This window comes from Chanodichthys erythropterus, chromosome 15, assembly GCF_024489055.1.
Source record: "Chanodichthys erythropterus isolate Z2021 chromosome 15, ASM2448905v1, whole genome shotgun sequence".
Taxonomy (NCBI): Eukaryota; Metazoa; Chordata; class Actinopteri; order Cypriniformes; family Xenocyprididae; genus Chanodichthys; species Chanodichthys erythropterus.
In genome coordinates, this window is record NC_090235.1 from 4,884,474 (window position 1) to 4,900,000 (window position 15,527).

The following is a 15,527-nucleotide window of genomic DNA, read 5'->3' on the forward strand; positions in this document are numbered from 1 at the left end:
GCACTGAGCAGGGCAGAAGGGCAGATGGGGACAAAACAAACATTTATCTTTTAATATTTGAGTGGTTTGTCCATTGGTTCTTACTGATGGTGTCAATTCAGGTTAAATTTCCTCAGACCAAATTGGACAAAAAAAAAAAGTACATTTACCAGGGTGAAATCTTTATTATTAATAAATAATAATGTGCATGTAATTAAATTGTAATATAGTTAAAGATTAGTTTAGCATGGACAAGATGATGCTGCATTCAGTGATATTTAAGTATCATCAATATACTATTATAGAATTTGTTATTATTTTGATTTAGTAATTGGATGTTTTTGTCAGTTTTAATATGTATATATAGTTTTATTAAGTGTTAGGTTTTAGTTTAGTTTTAGAAATATAACTAGTACTTCAACTAAACAAAAACTAAGAAATGTAATTTTATAAATAAAAGTTAATAAAAAAAGTAGTTTTAAATTACTATTTGTATTCTTATGAAATGAAAGAAAAGCGATTTATATTTGATCTATATGTAAATAATTATATGTATTTATATTAATGTAATATTAAAAGACGCTTATTTTAAATATATTGTACAGCTTTTTAATGGGGCAACAATATATGATAGATACGACAGAACAAAATAGGCTATTAATAATCTTTCAGTGTGCAAAACGGCAAAACCATGACAATATGAAACGCTTCAAAACAGCAGCAAAAAACCGCTAATGCGCATCCCGAGTGCAGAATGATGTGCTTGAAGCAATATCGAGTCAGAGCGCGCAGTTGCGCTGCGCATTGAAAAGTTCACGATACAAAGAGAATCCCTGTGTATATCTGACTCACTGCATCTAACAGTTTATTAATCGTGTGTTTCTTCTCACTTTTTTAAATTCCAGTTATTGTGCGTGTGACGCCAATTCATAGTCCTTGTGTTGTGCGATCTAACCGAAAACCTGTAGCCAGTATGATGACATCGTTCAGAAACAGCAATAAACTCCAGCAAGATAAAGTCGTTTTATGCAAATCCACAGCCCCTTATCTACATATCAACTATTATAATGGGAATATATCATATTGGAGAGTTTTAACGTGCTGAGACTGTCGTTACCGAACACGATGCGCTGTCTGAGTGCTGAACAGAGAATGATTGACAGCTGAAGCGGAGGGAAGACGAGTTTCTGACCGAGAACTTAAAGGTGCTAAAGAGGATCTTTTCGTCGACTGAGAAAAACCAAAGACTGTTGGTGAGTTTTTGAAATGAGCGCATGCGTAAGAACAACCCCCCTCCTTGACAGCTCATTTCGAGGGAACGCCTCCCAAAACTCGTATTGGAACACGAGTGTTTACCACCGGCATTCGCTGTGTCGTGTTCGTGGATTCATTATGTCGGACTCACCACAGGTAACTCATAATCTGCAGTTGTTATTCCTGTCTCCTGACAAAAACATTGCATGTGGCGCCTGTGGAGTGTGGAAAGTTACTGGAGCGCGCAGCCGCGCACGTCTCTCACAAGGAACGTAATGGCAGTGATTGGCTGATGTTTTTAAGGCCCTACCTCGTGCACAGATGATGTATATTAATATTATTCCTTTCAGTGCACCTAATAAATAGTCTTTTATCAGTTAGTAAAGAGAGTTTCAAGTAATATTGCAAAAATGTATAAAACAAAACATCCTCTTTAGCACTTTTAACGATGTACATATTCTCTCACATGAAGCTATGGAATGGCTTCAGATTCATTTGAATATAGTGCACAAAAACTTAATTGGTGCTAGTCTACTTATTTTGCGCTATGACTCCCACTTTGCCATATAAAAGAGCGCAATTATCAGACGATAATTTAAATATCGCGACAAACCTAATTTCCGTTTCATTTTGAGACTGCGGCGGGATTCATTTATTATCAACCCAGTGTTTCCCAGACATAGACTAGAATGTGGCGGGCCGCCACATTCTAGTCTATGTATGGGAAACACTGGGTTGATAATATATGAATAATAATAAAAAATATTTGAATGTAAATGTAATTAAATTACATATATTACCTTTTAATAAATATTATATCTTTTGACTTTTGAATTTTTTTCCTCCAAATTTAAAGGGACCCTTAATTATGATTTCACTTTTTTAACTTTAGTTAGTGTATAATGTTGCTGTTTGAGCATAAACAACATCTGAAAAGTTATGATCCTAAAAGTTCAATGCAAAGGGAGATATTTTTTTTTACAGAAATCGCTTTTTAAGGACTACAACAAAAAGCTGTTAGGGACTGCAACGAGCTTCTTCCTGGGTTGTTGACATCACTAACCCCAACATTTCCATAAAGCCTGCCCCTGGGAATATGCAAAAGAAGGGGGAGGGACCATGTTGGGCTGTTTTAGGGAAGAGGAAGAGTTGTAGTAGAGTGGTGTTATAATTTACGCCGAACTGATTCACAAACGAGGGTCAATTTAACACCAGATTTGCACAAAAGATTAACATGACAACACATGCTAGTCGATGAGTTGAATCAAATACAGTCAGCAACTACATAAATGCAGTAGCGGCTCCTGGCCATAAATTTAGGTAGGGCAGATTCTGGTCTTAGCGCTAGTTTATGATAAACATTTTGTAAGTTTTATATCCTAATCGCTGAACACTTTTGTCAGAAATCTAATGTCCTGTCCTTGCGTTATTCAGCCTGAGGGTGGCGCTCTACTGATAATTGACAGACTTTAGTAGACGCATAGGAAGCGTCTTAATGTAGTTTATTGCATCTAAAACAGTGTTGTTTTAGAATATTACACGTTATGTAGGAATTCCAGTGAAGAAAACAGTAATGTCTATTCTCAGAAAAACATAAAATCTATTCACATGAGCACGCTTAAACTAAAGGATTTATACTCTCATTGATTTAATACGCTACTCCACAGAACAGATATGCCAACTAGTTACTGACCTGTTGCAGACACATATCCGAAGCGGACTGATATTGTCTTGGTCTGGAGCGAGGTATAAATGAGGTAACGTCACGTGGAAATAAGCGGGGAAGCCCGAAGTCTGCCCAAATGGCTCTCTATGAGAAGGTGCTGCAGTTCCATTTTTCACCACAGATTTACATTGGAAATCTGTGGGGCGCTGTAGAGCTGGAGAAGGCTCTGACACCTGCTGCCACGCACAATGATTCGTGCTTGCCTTTTAATATATCCTGCTCACTTTACGACTTAAATTAGTCTAGAAAATCCAAAATATATTTGTTGCAGAATGCTAAACACATTTATAATTTATTACTAATTCAGTGAGGTCTGTTGGGATGAATATTTTGGCCCATACAGATGAGCCGCGGCTACTTAATGGATCCACTAACCATTCAGAAACGTCCAGTTGCGTTCTAAAAGTTGTAACTTCTTCCTGAGTCTCTCCATCAGAATCCGACTCTCCGGTTTGAACAATGTAAGACAATTATCAATTTTGGCTGCGTGAGATTCTCCAGCTTTGTTGTTGTTGAGCAACTAAAAGCATAAGCTGTTAAAGCGCTGCCCTCTTCTGGAAAAGGGGCGGGAGCAGCAGCTCATTTACATTTAAAGGGACACACACAAGACAGCGTGTTTTTGCTCACACCCAAATAGGGGCAAATTTAACAAGCTATAATAAATGATCTGTGGGGTATTTTGAGCTGAAACTTCACAGATACAAGAGACTTATATTACATCTTGTAAAAGGGGCATTTTTTTCTCTGGAGTAACATGCTGTAATAAAGTAAACCAGATCAATTGAATTTTCATGTCAACTTCAAATATTTAGAAGAAAAAAAATTAAAGAATGTACTTTGTTCAAATATCTTTGTATCTTTATTACGTACAGAACATCATAAATAAAAAAAAAAAAGTGCGTAGAAAAATTTAACAGATTTAGAAATTCTTGTATACAACTATGCACAAAGTTTCACTTTGAGTTGGATCACGTTCAGTGATGGAATCAAGCCTCAGTCTTCATTTTTAATAAGCACACTTCAATTCTGTACAAAAGCACAAGGGAAGAGGGATCCAGGAATTCACTGGAAAACAAACAAATGAAACAAACAACCCCTACAGTCACGTTGCATAAAATCAAAGCTAGTGCGGGATTATCCCAGCATAATTTTTACTATTGTTTGCACTGTAACTTCACTAGCTGTCACTGGTTTACTGAGCTACTGAGGTAGTTGACTGAAATGGAGACGAGAGTTGGCCTAAACGTGCTGCATGAGCGAAGGTATCGAAAGAAACACATGGCTATTAGAAGCAAGTCGGCTGTTTCAAGCTAAACCCGCCATTCATAAGTATGGTTTCGTATTTTCCATTAATACTTGTGCATGTTATGATCAGGATGTGATTTTTTTTGAACGTTTAACACTGCACAAGTAATCCTAATATAGATAATATTACAACAAACCCCCAACAGACTGGCCTTGAGATATAAAAGCACATAAAAACAGTGGGTACTTAAAACTAATTTATCAAAAATTGGGCTTTGGGTGAAGTCTTATGAAGAAAGGTAATGTATACACGACCCAGAATGCTGCAAAACTGTCTGTATATGCATTCAGAGCAAAGGTACTCTAACTTAAATTAATGTTGCAGTCAAGGGAATTTGTTTTGTTTCATTTTTTTTTTTTTTTTTTTTTAAAAATAAGCGTGTTCTAAGTGAGGCATTCATTTGCACCCATGTAAAAACACTGAAATATACAAATGCAAATGTTTACAAACTACATTGTGTGGCAAGATTGTACATCGGTTAAGGAGAATATATACAATGCTAACATTTTTTGGGGGAAAAAAAAAGAGCAAAGATTATTAAGGTGCTGTTGAGGACGACCCATCACAGGAACTCCTCTGATTCAGTAGCAAAAATAATCACACCCTTTCAAACTTTAGGGTATCTTCCACTATGAAAACCTCTGTACATTAGTTCTGACAGCTTAAAGATCCTTCCAGACTAGATCTACTGCATTACCAGTCACCAGTGGCAAAATTTGAAAGGCATGCTGGGAAAAAGTAGCATAAGGACAGGTGAAGTATTTAAGTAAAGGGTATTTGTTTGAGGTTAATTGTTAAATCAAAGCAATCATCTTCCTTTTTCCAGTCCAGGACTTTCCAGGTTGTCGAATTTTGGGGTAGGAGATATAGCTCATACGAGATAACCAATCAAGATGTGCTGGTGGTCTAAAAACATTACACACCTGGCCAATCAATATCAATATGGTATTTCCTTCATCTCCGTACCCTTAAGCACCTGTAATGAGTGTCTTCCTTCAAAAATAGCCACCCACAACCCTCCTTTTCCCACCCATGTGCCAGAGTAAACCACAACGACCTTAGTTCAGGAAGCGTCGGCAGCGCCGGGCCCCGCAATTACAGTGCAATTTGTTGTTTGCATCTTCAATTGGGAACTTGTAGTCGTAGGTGAGCTCCTCTCCGCGGTAAATCTTCCGCAGGGCAAAAATAACGATGTGCTTCTGGTTCTCCACATTGATTACTCTCGAGTAACAGTTAGGGTCACAGGAGTGATTGATAAACCGTGCCGCGTTTCCATGCATGGTGGCGTCTACCACATCAAAGTCGTCAATGCGAAACATGTAGCAGCCGATGCCCTTTGAGGAGACAGAGGAAGGAAATAGACAGAAGAGGAAAAAAACTATTATATAAGATAAGCCTGATGAAAACTGCAAAAGGATAAACTGATTTTAAGAAAAGTGCATCCTACTGGGAGAAATCAGATTTACCTTGCTGTCATAGTATTTCTCCCTTTTGTCTGTGAGAACTGAGCGAATGACATTGCCAGCATACTCGATCACCATCTCCCCAGCCTCGATGTTCCTCTTGCAGAAAAGACCTCGACCATGTATAGCAGATCTTTCATGGAAACAAAGAAAATGATTACTTTTTATCTAGTGTTAATTTCGTTTAACACAAAATCTATGACAAAAAAACATTCATCAACAACCTTTCAACGTCATTAAACATGCAATATCGTTGATGAAAAAATGACTAAAATGAAGAAAAAACAAAAACCTTATTTAAATCTCAATTTTTGTCGAAAAAAAAAAAAGAGGCAGCAAAATTTTATGTTTACAGCTGCCAGATGTCAAGATTTTAAATTCCCCAATCAGAGTTTTCTACTTAAAAAGGATACATTTTCTACTCGTTGTTTTACTTAATCTTCTCAATCTGGCAACCAAGCACACTTGCTCTTTCTACACTCAGAATAAATTGCTGATGATCTAATAACAAACAAATGAGAAAGCTTGAGTTTATCGATCTTCATTGAGTTATTCTGCTTAAATGAAAGCATCATTCAGCCAGTCTGGGTTCTTTCACAAGCTGCTTAAGTTGTTTGCTGCTATTAAATTGTGTAATCAAACCTTTTTAGTGATGAACTGTAATGAATCTCGACAATATTGTTTGCAATTGTGGTTGCGGAATAAATGCACTGACACAACCTCTGTGTGAAAATAAAAAGTCTTTTTTGCTGCCGTTTTAATAGAAAAACTTTAATGCCATTTGGAATTACTATTTGGAATTTCATCGTTTTAATTTTAGAGAGAAGTTTATGGTTTTGCCAGTTTTCATAATGTAGAGACAGTGTTCATTTATATGATAAATAGCCTATAAATAAATTAGGAAACTAGAAAAATTAGGAAACTAGAACATTCTCTTGATTTGTGCTTCTAGGTGAAAGTGCAATAACATCTGAATCAGAATACATTTCTGATGAAATGTAAATTTCTCAAGTGACAACAATGGTTGCGATTATAATTTTAAGCAAAATAATTAAATGCCAAGACATTCAGTCGACTAAAACTTGACAAAGCAAAAACAGGACAAGGTTGACTAAATATGATAAAAACTAAAAAGACTGAATTAAAAAATAGCCGACAAAATTAACATTATTGTCATCTTTAAAGACCAAATCTCTTTTATTGGCATGGGATTGGTTATTAGAGATTTTACACAGCTATTTCTTGTGCTGCATCACTCAGGAAGGAATTACCTGTAAACTCCCACAGCCTCTTTGGAGGTTTTCTCCAAGTGTCTGAACCTCATAGCCACTGGCAACTCCGTACTTGTTGCTCGTCTACAGGAAAGTTAAAATAAAAGAATGAATATATATACTCATGAGATATATACATGCATATATACACCCACACATATACACTACCTGTTCAAAAAGTTTCAGTCAGTACGATTATTTAATATTTCTGAAAGAAGTCTCGCACTCACAAAAACATTTATTTGCTCAAAAATACAGGGAAAACTGTAATATTAAAATATTATTGAAATTTAAAATGTAATGTATTCCTATGATGGCAAAGATGAATTGCATCATTACTCCAGTCTTCAGAGTCACATGATCCTTCAGAAATCATTCTAATATGCTGAAAAAAATATTTCTTATTTTTAATGATGAGAACAGTTATTGCTGATTAATGTTTTATTGGAAACCATGATATACTACCACTCAAAAGTTGTGTATGTAAGATTTTTTTTATTATTATTTAAATTTTTAATCATTTAATGAATACTTTTATTCAGCAAGGAAGAGAAGAATTGCTGGAAGGTGAAGTAAAGAGATATAGAGATTTTGTAGAATGTTACAAAAGATTTCTATTTCTAATAAATGCTTTTCTTTTGAACTTTTAATTAAGAATCCTGGAAAAAAAATTATACTAATTGAGCATCAAATCAGCATATTAGGATGATTTTTGAAGGATCATGAGACACTGAGGTGGGAGTAATGGCTGCTGAAAATTCAACCATCAAATTAATAGTACATTTTCAAATATATTCAAATAGAAAGTAGTTATTTTATATTGCAATAATATTTCACAATATTACTGTTTTTACTGTATTTTTGATCAAATAAATGCAGCCTTCGTAAGCAAGAGACTTTTCAAAAACATCTTTAAAAAAAATCTTACCGACCCCAAACTTTTGAACGGAGGTGTATTGTATTTACATGATACTGCTCACATATTTTATTCACATGTTGCTGAGCATCTAACCTGCTGGATTTGAGCATAACATCATCCTCTTCATCATCACATGGCCTAGACTCAGGAAGCTGCCGATGTTGTGACGCCAGGAAATTGAACATATCAAAGGTAGATTTTCTAGAGAGTAAAAGAAAGGCAGTGTTTGATTTCCAACCTTGAAAATGAACAAATGAAGTAACTCAGTCACATGTGACAAAGGCTACTTGAGTTCAGATAGACTTTACTGATACTTACCGCACATAGACCTCTGCGCGGGCACAGCCACTGGGGTTGATTGGCAGCACCTCTTCTGGTACTTCATGTTGGTGGAAACGGAAGTGGTGTTTCTGGCAGAGTGAAGCACCTTGCAGCTGCTCCAGCAGGAAGAGCACAGCATCATGGAGGACACCCAGCACCCTGGCACCGCTTACCCTGCTAATGGGCAACTGCTCCAGCCGACAGCGTATCCGTGCCTCCTGGACACCATCCATTACTGCCGTCCACGCCACTGAAGAAACACAGTAGATGTATTATAATGTAGCAAAGTATTATCAGAATAAACCCAATTGCTTTTTTCATGGTATTAGAACAATATTCCTCGAAACTGACCATCCATGCTGTCGGCTTCTACGCTAAAACCATCCTCACTGGTGATTTGGAAACGCAGGTGGGGCTGATACTGACTGGCACATTTATCCTGCTTGCCAGGTGATGGAGAGTCCTCATCTGAACTCCAACCTGAAACAAATACACATGCAAATAAACTTTTCAAGAAACTATTCACCGAATTAGTGTGAGCAACTACAACAAATGCGTCTAAGGTAATGCTATATTAACCTGCATACGGGGCCCAGTCAGAGGAATCACTATGTTTAGAGGTCATACATTGAGATTTACCACCGTCTCGTGTGTCATTATCCTGCGCCGCAGTGGGCTCCAAATTATTTGGACTAATTCTAAAAAGAAAAAAAGGGAAAAAATTGTGATTTTCTGAGGTAAAACATGACTAAAGGTGATTTTTAATTTTCAGTACTGACCCCTCTTGTTCGGCAACCTTGGATTCATCATTCTTCGGCTGGTCAAGAGATCCAACATCAGGGTCATCAAAGTCAATCACATCCTTTACACTAGGGGCCTTTATTCTAACCCGAATTGATCTAAACATTAGAAAAATAACATGATTACTATTACACGATGAAATTAGAAATAAATTAACAAGAACATCCAGTTGGGATGGTCAATGACATTTTTATCGGTCTTAATTCTTTTTTCTTCATGAAGAGTCACTTATGTGCATTCATAGGTTTTGGTTGAAGACCTGATGATATACAGTGTAATGCATGTATATGCAAAAATATAGAAAATCATACTTTTTCTCAGCACTTACTATAACTTTTTATTGCACAAAATGATAGCGTAATATCTGATGCACTGTTTGCATGCTAAAAAAAAAAAAAAAAAAAAAAAAACAGTAAATCCCCCATATGCTGGGTCTCTAAAATAATCTAAACCTAGACCAACAATTAGACCATCCTGACTGATTTGACTAAACATTTGTCCATACCTGCTGTGGTCATCCTGGAAACAAGGATTCATTTGATCCAAGAAGTCAGTCCTGCATTTTTTCACACCAATTCGATTAGTTAATGAAGACGCTCTCTTGATCTTGACTTGAGGTCTGGAGTGGGACAAGATGTTGGGTTGAGTCCGAAGACGAATCCCAGTTGATGATTCCTTCGACTCAGGAGAGAGGCGTTTACCAAGGTGGAGCGGAGAGGGGTTCACACCAGTGGGACTTGCCATTTCGCGGTGACTTGCCATTGCTTTGTCAATTATCGCCTGGGCCATTTCCTTCTGCCCACTTTCAGAAATCAAGTCAGCTCTTTCTATTGGTGGACTGATACTGTGTAATTGGCTTCCAGGATAACTCTGAGGAATCCTCCTGATAAGAACCTGGGTTGACGGTGTTGCTCCATTGCTACTGCTGTAAGATATGATACGCGTTGGTGTCGTTTTGCCGAGACTTGCCTGAACCTGCGGCACTGGTATCACCGTGACCTTAGGGACAGGTCGCTGGAGAACGTTACTACTGTGGATTATCTTTGCAATCTGGCTGATTTGGGTATACGAGGGGGAATTAGCACTAGGCATTTGGTAGGTATTAGTCTGTGGGTTTTTCACTAGAATCTGTCCAGCACGGTTGACCAGAAGAACCTGAGGTGTAGGGGGTGTACCGGGCAAACACTGGAGCAGAGACTGTTCCGTCACTTGTTTTGGAGTGGCAATGCGTATGGCAATCGTACGACCCTTTGTGGCTTCCTTTGGCAGAGGTCCGAAACCATTTAATACAACCGGGGCATGAGCAAGCAGAGTTCCTTGCGGTGCAACGGAAATAGTGGGAGAAGATGAAACAACACTTACGGGCATGGAGAGTGGCAGAGAGGTGGCAGGAGGTATTGCCATCTGGAGAGTTTTGGGTTTGGATCCAGGTTGTATGGTCACATAACGTCTTTTCGTGGGTGTAGCTGCTGCAACAACACGAATTGTTCTAGTACCACTTACTGGCATGGCTGCTGCCGAATTCTCAATAGGTGACAAACCTCTCTTTAAAACAGATTCATCCTTGTTTGTTGGTGAGGAATCACTTGCCCCCTCAGGACCAGCAGCGTTTTCTGTCAAGTCCAAAACTCTGCCATCAACAGCGGATATAAAATTTCCACTGGTGTGGTCCAAGAACACTTCTTGCGAGCCCTCTGTTGATTCATTTTCCATCAAGACTACTTCTTGGCTCGTCACAAGATCACCGCCTTTGTAAAGGATGGGGGTTGTTGCTTTCAGTCCTTCTGTGAAGGATGCTTCTTCTTGGTTGTATATGTCAGTGCTAGAGTCAACAAGCAATTTTCCGCTCTCTTGTAAAGTACCTATTTCTTGTTCTTCACAAACCTGGTCGATGTTTTGAGTCTCTGGCTGAGCATTCTGATCAACAGAATCTGCTGTACGTGGATTTGCAATTGATGTTTGTGTGCAAACTAGCTGCCCGTCGTCAAGGGTTCTGCCCTTGTTTGGACCAGTGTGTTTTAATGGCTCAGTATCCTGACTACAAAAACTACTCCCTACTTCCTGAGTATCATCATCTGCGTTGGCTTCACCTGTATCGCTCTCAGAGTCATTGTCAGCTCCATCCAGCTGGGAGATGGACCCTGAGTTAGAAAGGACAGCAAGACCTGCCTGTGTAGAGTCTTTGGCAGGTTCACGGAGCACAACTGTGCGAGAGAAATTTAGATAATGGTCAGCAACTTCATCATCTGTTTCCATCTGCATCTCTGAAGTCACAGGAGATGACAGGTCATTCCTGCCAGTGATGTATTTGCAGGCTCCTTCTTCTACATCTGCCTCACTACCTTGAGGGTCACAATCCAGAGCCACATTTTCATTGAGCAAAGACTCATCAAATTCAAGCTTTGCATTCAACACTGAGGCCACCGCCACATCTGTGTCCGGATCAAAGTGCGCAGAGAGCAGATCTTGATCTGACCTGTCAGATGTGGTGGGAATTCTGTGGCTTGGGGCACCTGCAGCCTCCTCTGGCTCTGACAAGGCAAAGAACTCCTGAACCCCCTCGTCAGTTTTATGCATTGTGGTTTTGAAAGGCTGTTGAAGTCTTGAGGAGTGGCGGACAGATGAAGGTACGGTCGAAGAGGGACTTCGGAGAGCTGCTTGTGGCGGAGAGGGTCCTGAGGTGTTGCTAGAGGGAGACAATGAAGGAGGCCTCCCTCTTCGTCGAGGTGAAGTGGTGCTCATGAGGTTCTCGGTTGCACCAAGTGGTGAGACAGGGGGGCTGAATGAAAGCGACCTAGGGTGAATCGTGCCCCCTGATCGCAGAGCCATCGGGCCCGAAAGTACCACAGGGGGAGGAGAGGCATTTCGGCTACGTGTGGAATGTCTCCTCGTTGCACGTCGTGTCTCGTCAAGGTCACTGATGGTCAAAATGTGATGGGATGTGGAAACAGCATTTCCTGAGATGTTAAAAAACAAAAGTCAGAAAATCACTCATTGTTCTTTAATAGATTTAGTTGGATTAATGTGGATTTAATTTATACAGGGAAGACTATGCAGTGTGAATTTATATTTGATTACTCTGTTGATAAAGTTTTTTTTAAATTATTATTATTTATTTCACAGGAATGCTATATTTATTCTAGCTCTAAGCTGTTCCTAATCAGAAGAGAGGGAATGGGATATGCTGCAAATCATTGTCAATTCATGATACTTTCTCATCTCCTAATTTTTAAACTTATATTGGATTCACATGCATTTTTTATGGGTTTGGAGTGACATGAGGGTGAGTGTATGACGACAGAAATTGATTTATTTAATAAATGAACAGAACTTCAAACTGATGGAAGAATCTTACCTGGGGAAGGTAATGGTCTGGACATTCCTCCTGCTGGTCTCCTGCTGTGTAGATACCCAGGAGTCTTACCTGCGACCCCTGAGTCTTGTTTGGTCTTGGAGGGTGTGACGGGAGGAAGCTCAGGTGAAAATGACTCGCTGTCTGTGCCATCCTCATCTACAGGTCAGAAATATGATTTTGAACCATTAACACAAAGAACAAAGATTTCACACCATGCTGGCACAAATCAAACTGTACAGGCTCTAAATTAAATGCTTAAATATTAAAAAAATAATATGCATGTAGATATATATACTTCAATACACACCATTGTGAACTTTTGGGCTGTGTACAATTGTGTGATTTTCTCCCTGGTCCACCAGGGAAATAGGTGGTTTGTACCGCGTTGAAGGTCGCACTTCTGTCACTTTACAAGTGTACCGACATCGCCTGCGAGGATCAACAGTGCTCCAATACCATCTAGAACATCTGAGACCACATCAAATTATGAGTACAGATTTCTATGGGAAAAGATCAGCAAGCTGGAACAACTATTGATTCTCATAATTCATAGAGGATGAATGTACAATCTAAAGCTCATTCTAGTTTATTGTTAAAGGGTTAGTTCACTCAAAAATGAAAATTCTGTCATTTATTACTTACCATCATGTAGTTCCACAACCGTAAGACCTTCATTAATCTTCAGAACACAAATTAAGATATTTTAGTTGAAATCCAATAGCTCCGTAGGGAGCAATGGACACTTCCTCTCTCAAGATCCATAAAGGTACTAAAAACATATTTAAATCAGTTCATGTGAGCAAAGTGGTTCAATATTAATATTATAAAGCGACGAGAATATTTTTGGAAAAACTAAATAACGACTTATTTAGTGATTCAAAACACTGCTTCATGAAGCATCGGAGCACAAATGAATCAGTGTGTCGAATCATGATTCAGATCGCGCGTCAAACTGCCAACGGCTGAAATGACGTGACTTTGGCGCTCCGAACTGCAGAATCGATAGACCGATTCATCTGTGCCCCGATGCTTCCTGAAGCAGTGTTTTGAAATCGGCCATCACTAAATAAATCTTTTTTTTTTTTTGGCGCTCCAAAAATATTCTTGTCGCTTTATAATATTAATATTGAACCACTGTACTCACATGAACTGATTTAAATATGTTTTTAGTACCTTTATGGATCTTGAGAGAGGAAGTGTCCATTGCTCCCTACGGAGCCATCGAATTTCAACTAAAATATCTTAATTTGTGTTCTGAAGATCAACTAAGGTCTTACGGGTGTGGAACGGCATGAGGGCAAGTAATAAATGACAGAATTTTCATTTCTGGGTGAACTAACCCTTTAACAATCAAAGTTGCGTTAAACCTTGCTTTTGGAGAAAAAACAAGATGCCCTTTATTATTTTTGGACAATAATTTTATTATAAAAAGAATTATGTGACTAATGCTTTGATAACTGATAATCACTGGCATTAAATGAAAAGACTGATCAAATAAAAGCTGAGTGATTTTATTACTTACTGGTAACCAACTGGATACAATTTTCCAGAATCTGCAGAAAGCTCCGTCAGAACACCAAGTTTTTGAATGTGTAAAGAGCCTGCATGGGTACAGCATAAAAAAATGCTGAATTCTCCTTTATTTTTATACACCAAATGAAAAAAACAAAAAACAATATCCGTTTACTCACCAATCATCACATTTACAGACTCTGGCTCCAAGCCTGTTAGAAACTTCCTACGCAGACTGATTCCATCAAAATCTACGTAGACCCTTCTGAGAACTTCAAACCCATTGCCTTGTTCAATCTACAAAAAGAAAACCTTGTTACATTCTTCTCACTTCAATTAACTGTGAAACATTAAATATCAGTTTTGCTACGCATCTACTTAAAACATACAAACCTTGTTATCTATGAGGTCACGGTGTTTGTAACAGTAGACTCTCTTATCACACTGGAAGACACAGTTGCTGGCACGAGCACACATGAAGTGGTAGTTACTCTGACATGAGGTAAGACAGCAGCCCACAGTTGCCCCTGTTTGGCCACAACGTTCACAGCGCTGGAAAAAAAAAGGTATGTTTAACTATTTTTAAAGTATAAAAATAGTATTAAAGTAATAAAGAAATAAAGTAAATAAAAATTTAAAAAAAAAAACAGTATAGAGACTGGACTCACAAAGAACAATATGTAGCAAATAATAGAATAAAATATAGTATTATGTAATAAATAACTAGGCATATGAACTAAAAAATTGTATAATGAATTTCCATTACTTACTGAAAAATGTTACTATACATTATCGTCTTTTAAAGAATTAAAAAAAAAAATGTTTTATGGCTATGGAAACCCTGAACCCTGGGCTTAAAATGTTATTTTGTTTTTTTTTGGTTTCTATCTAATGACACTATTCTTTATAAGATGATAATTACCATGAAGCGCCCCCTGGCAACGGCACTGTGGACATGCATCAAAGCTCCTTTGGCGTCCTCCACTTCTGCCGACCACATGCAGCAGTTTACATGAGCCCATTCATTCTGACCAATATACAGCAGCCTACCAGCATCCTACACATACAAATAAAAATCAATTGAGCCCAACATAATACTCAACTCTGAACACAGAACTGCTTGAGGTTTCACCTACATTTGGTTTGGCATCTCCAAGTTGCTGGCAAAGGGAGCACTGTCTTTCATCTACGAAAGACTGAGAGTTCACATTCTGCAGATCTGTGGTTCATGGATATAAATTAACAAAACAAGATACAAACAAGGCGAGAGCATGAGCAATAACGATAAAAACAATGCGTTTACCTTGAGATTTTGAGTGCGATTTTTCTGGATCCTGCTGTTTGAGCCATTGTGCATAACTGTGTTCATTGCTTGGGGGAATTACAGCCTCTGAGAGCATACCGCTAAGAAACAAAAGGGGCAAAATGGACCTCAAATTAAAGACATCACAAACAGATAATCCTGAATGTATTCAGCACAGTGCTTCTCAACCAAGAGGCCTCAACCAACTTCCAAAGGGGCCTCAAGATGACTTCATTACTTAAAATAAGACAAAACAAGCATGAAAATAGGCTAAAACAACTAAAAATCAAGGCATTTCTTATTTTGTTATATTTATT

The 15,527-nt window shown here is 38.2% G+C and overlaps 1 protein-coding gene across 3 annotated transcripts in view; it reads right to left on the minus strand.

Annotated features, from left to right (window-relative positions):
• Window positions 1-3,805: 3,805 nt before the first annotated feature.
• kmt2ba (lysine (K)-specific methyltransferase 2Ba) overlaps window positions 3,806-15,527 on the minus strand; it is a 32,109-nt gene continuing 20,387 nt past the window's right edge. For 2 of the 3 annotated variants that reach the window (XM_067411211.1, XM_067411210.1), the window contains exons 21-37: window positions 15,211-15,311; window positions 15,044-15,126; window positions 14,830-14,964; window positions 14,301-14,459; window positions 14,087-14,204; window positions 13,918-13,996; window positions 12,703-12,863; window positions 12,396-12,551; window positions 9,546-11,997; window positions 9,019-9,138; window positions 8,819-8,937; window positions 8,591-8,719; window positions 8,237-8,489; window positions 8,012-8,119; window positions 7,000-7,083; window positions 5,732-5,861; window positions 3,806-5,599 (exon numbers count right to left, since the gene is read on the minus strand). In XM_067411211.1, coding sequence (XP_067267312.1) covers window positions 5,324-5,599; window positions 5,732-5,861; window positions 7,000-7,083; window positions 8,012-8,119; window positions 8,237-8,489; window positions 8,591-8,719; window positions 8,819-8,937; window positions 9,019-9,138; window positions 9,546-11,997; window positions 12,396-12,551; window positions 12,703-12,863; window positions 13,918-13,996; window positions 14,087-14,204; window positions 14,301-14,459; window positions 14,830-14,964; window positions 15,044-15,126; window positions 15,211-15,311 — 4,663 coding nt within the window. In that variant the 3' untranslated portion in view covers window positions 3,806-5,323. The remainder of the gene's footprint in view (window positions 5,600-5,731; window positions 5,862-6,999; window positions 7,084-8,011; window positions 8,120-8,236; window positions 8,490-8,590; window positions 8,720-8,818; window positions 8,938-9,018; window positions 9,139-9,545; window positions 11,998-12,395; window positions 12,552-12,702; window positions 12,864-13,917; window positions 13,997-14,086; window positions 14,205-14,300; window positions 14,460-14,829; window positions 14,965-15,043; window positions 15,127-15,210; window positions 15,312-15,527) is intronic. The other variant, XM_067411212.1, reaches the window with a different exon arrangement.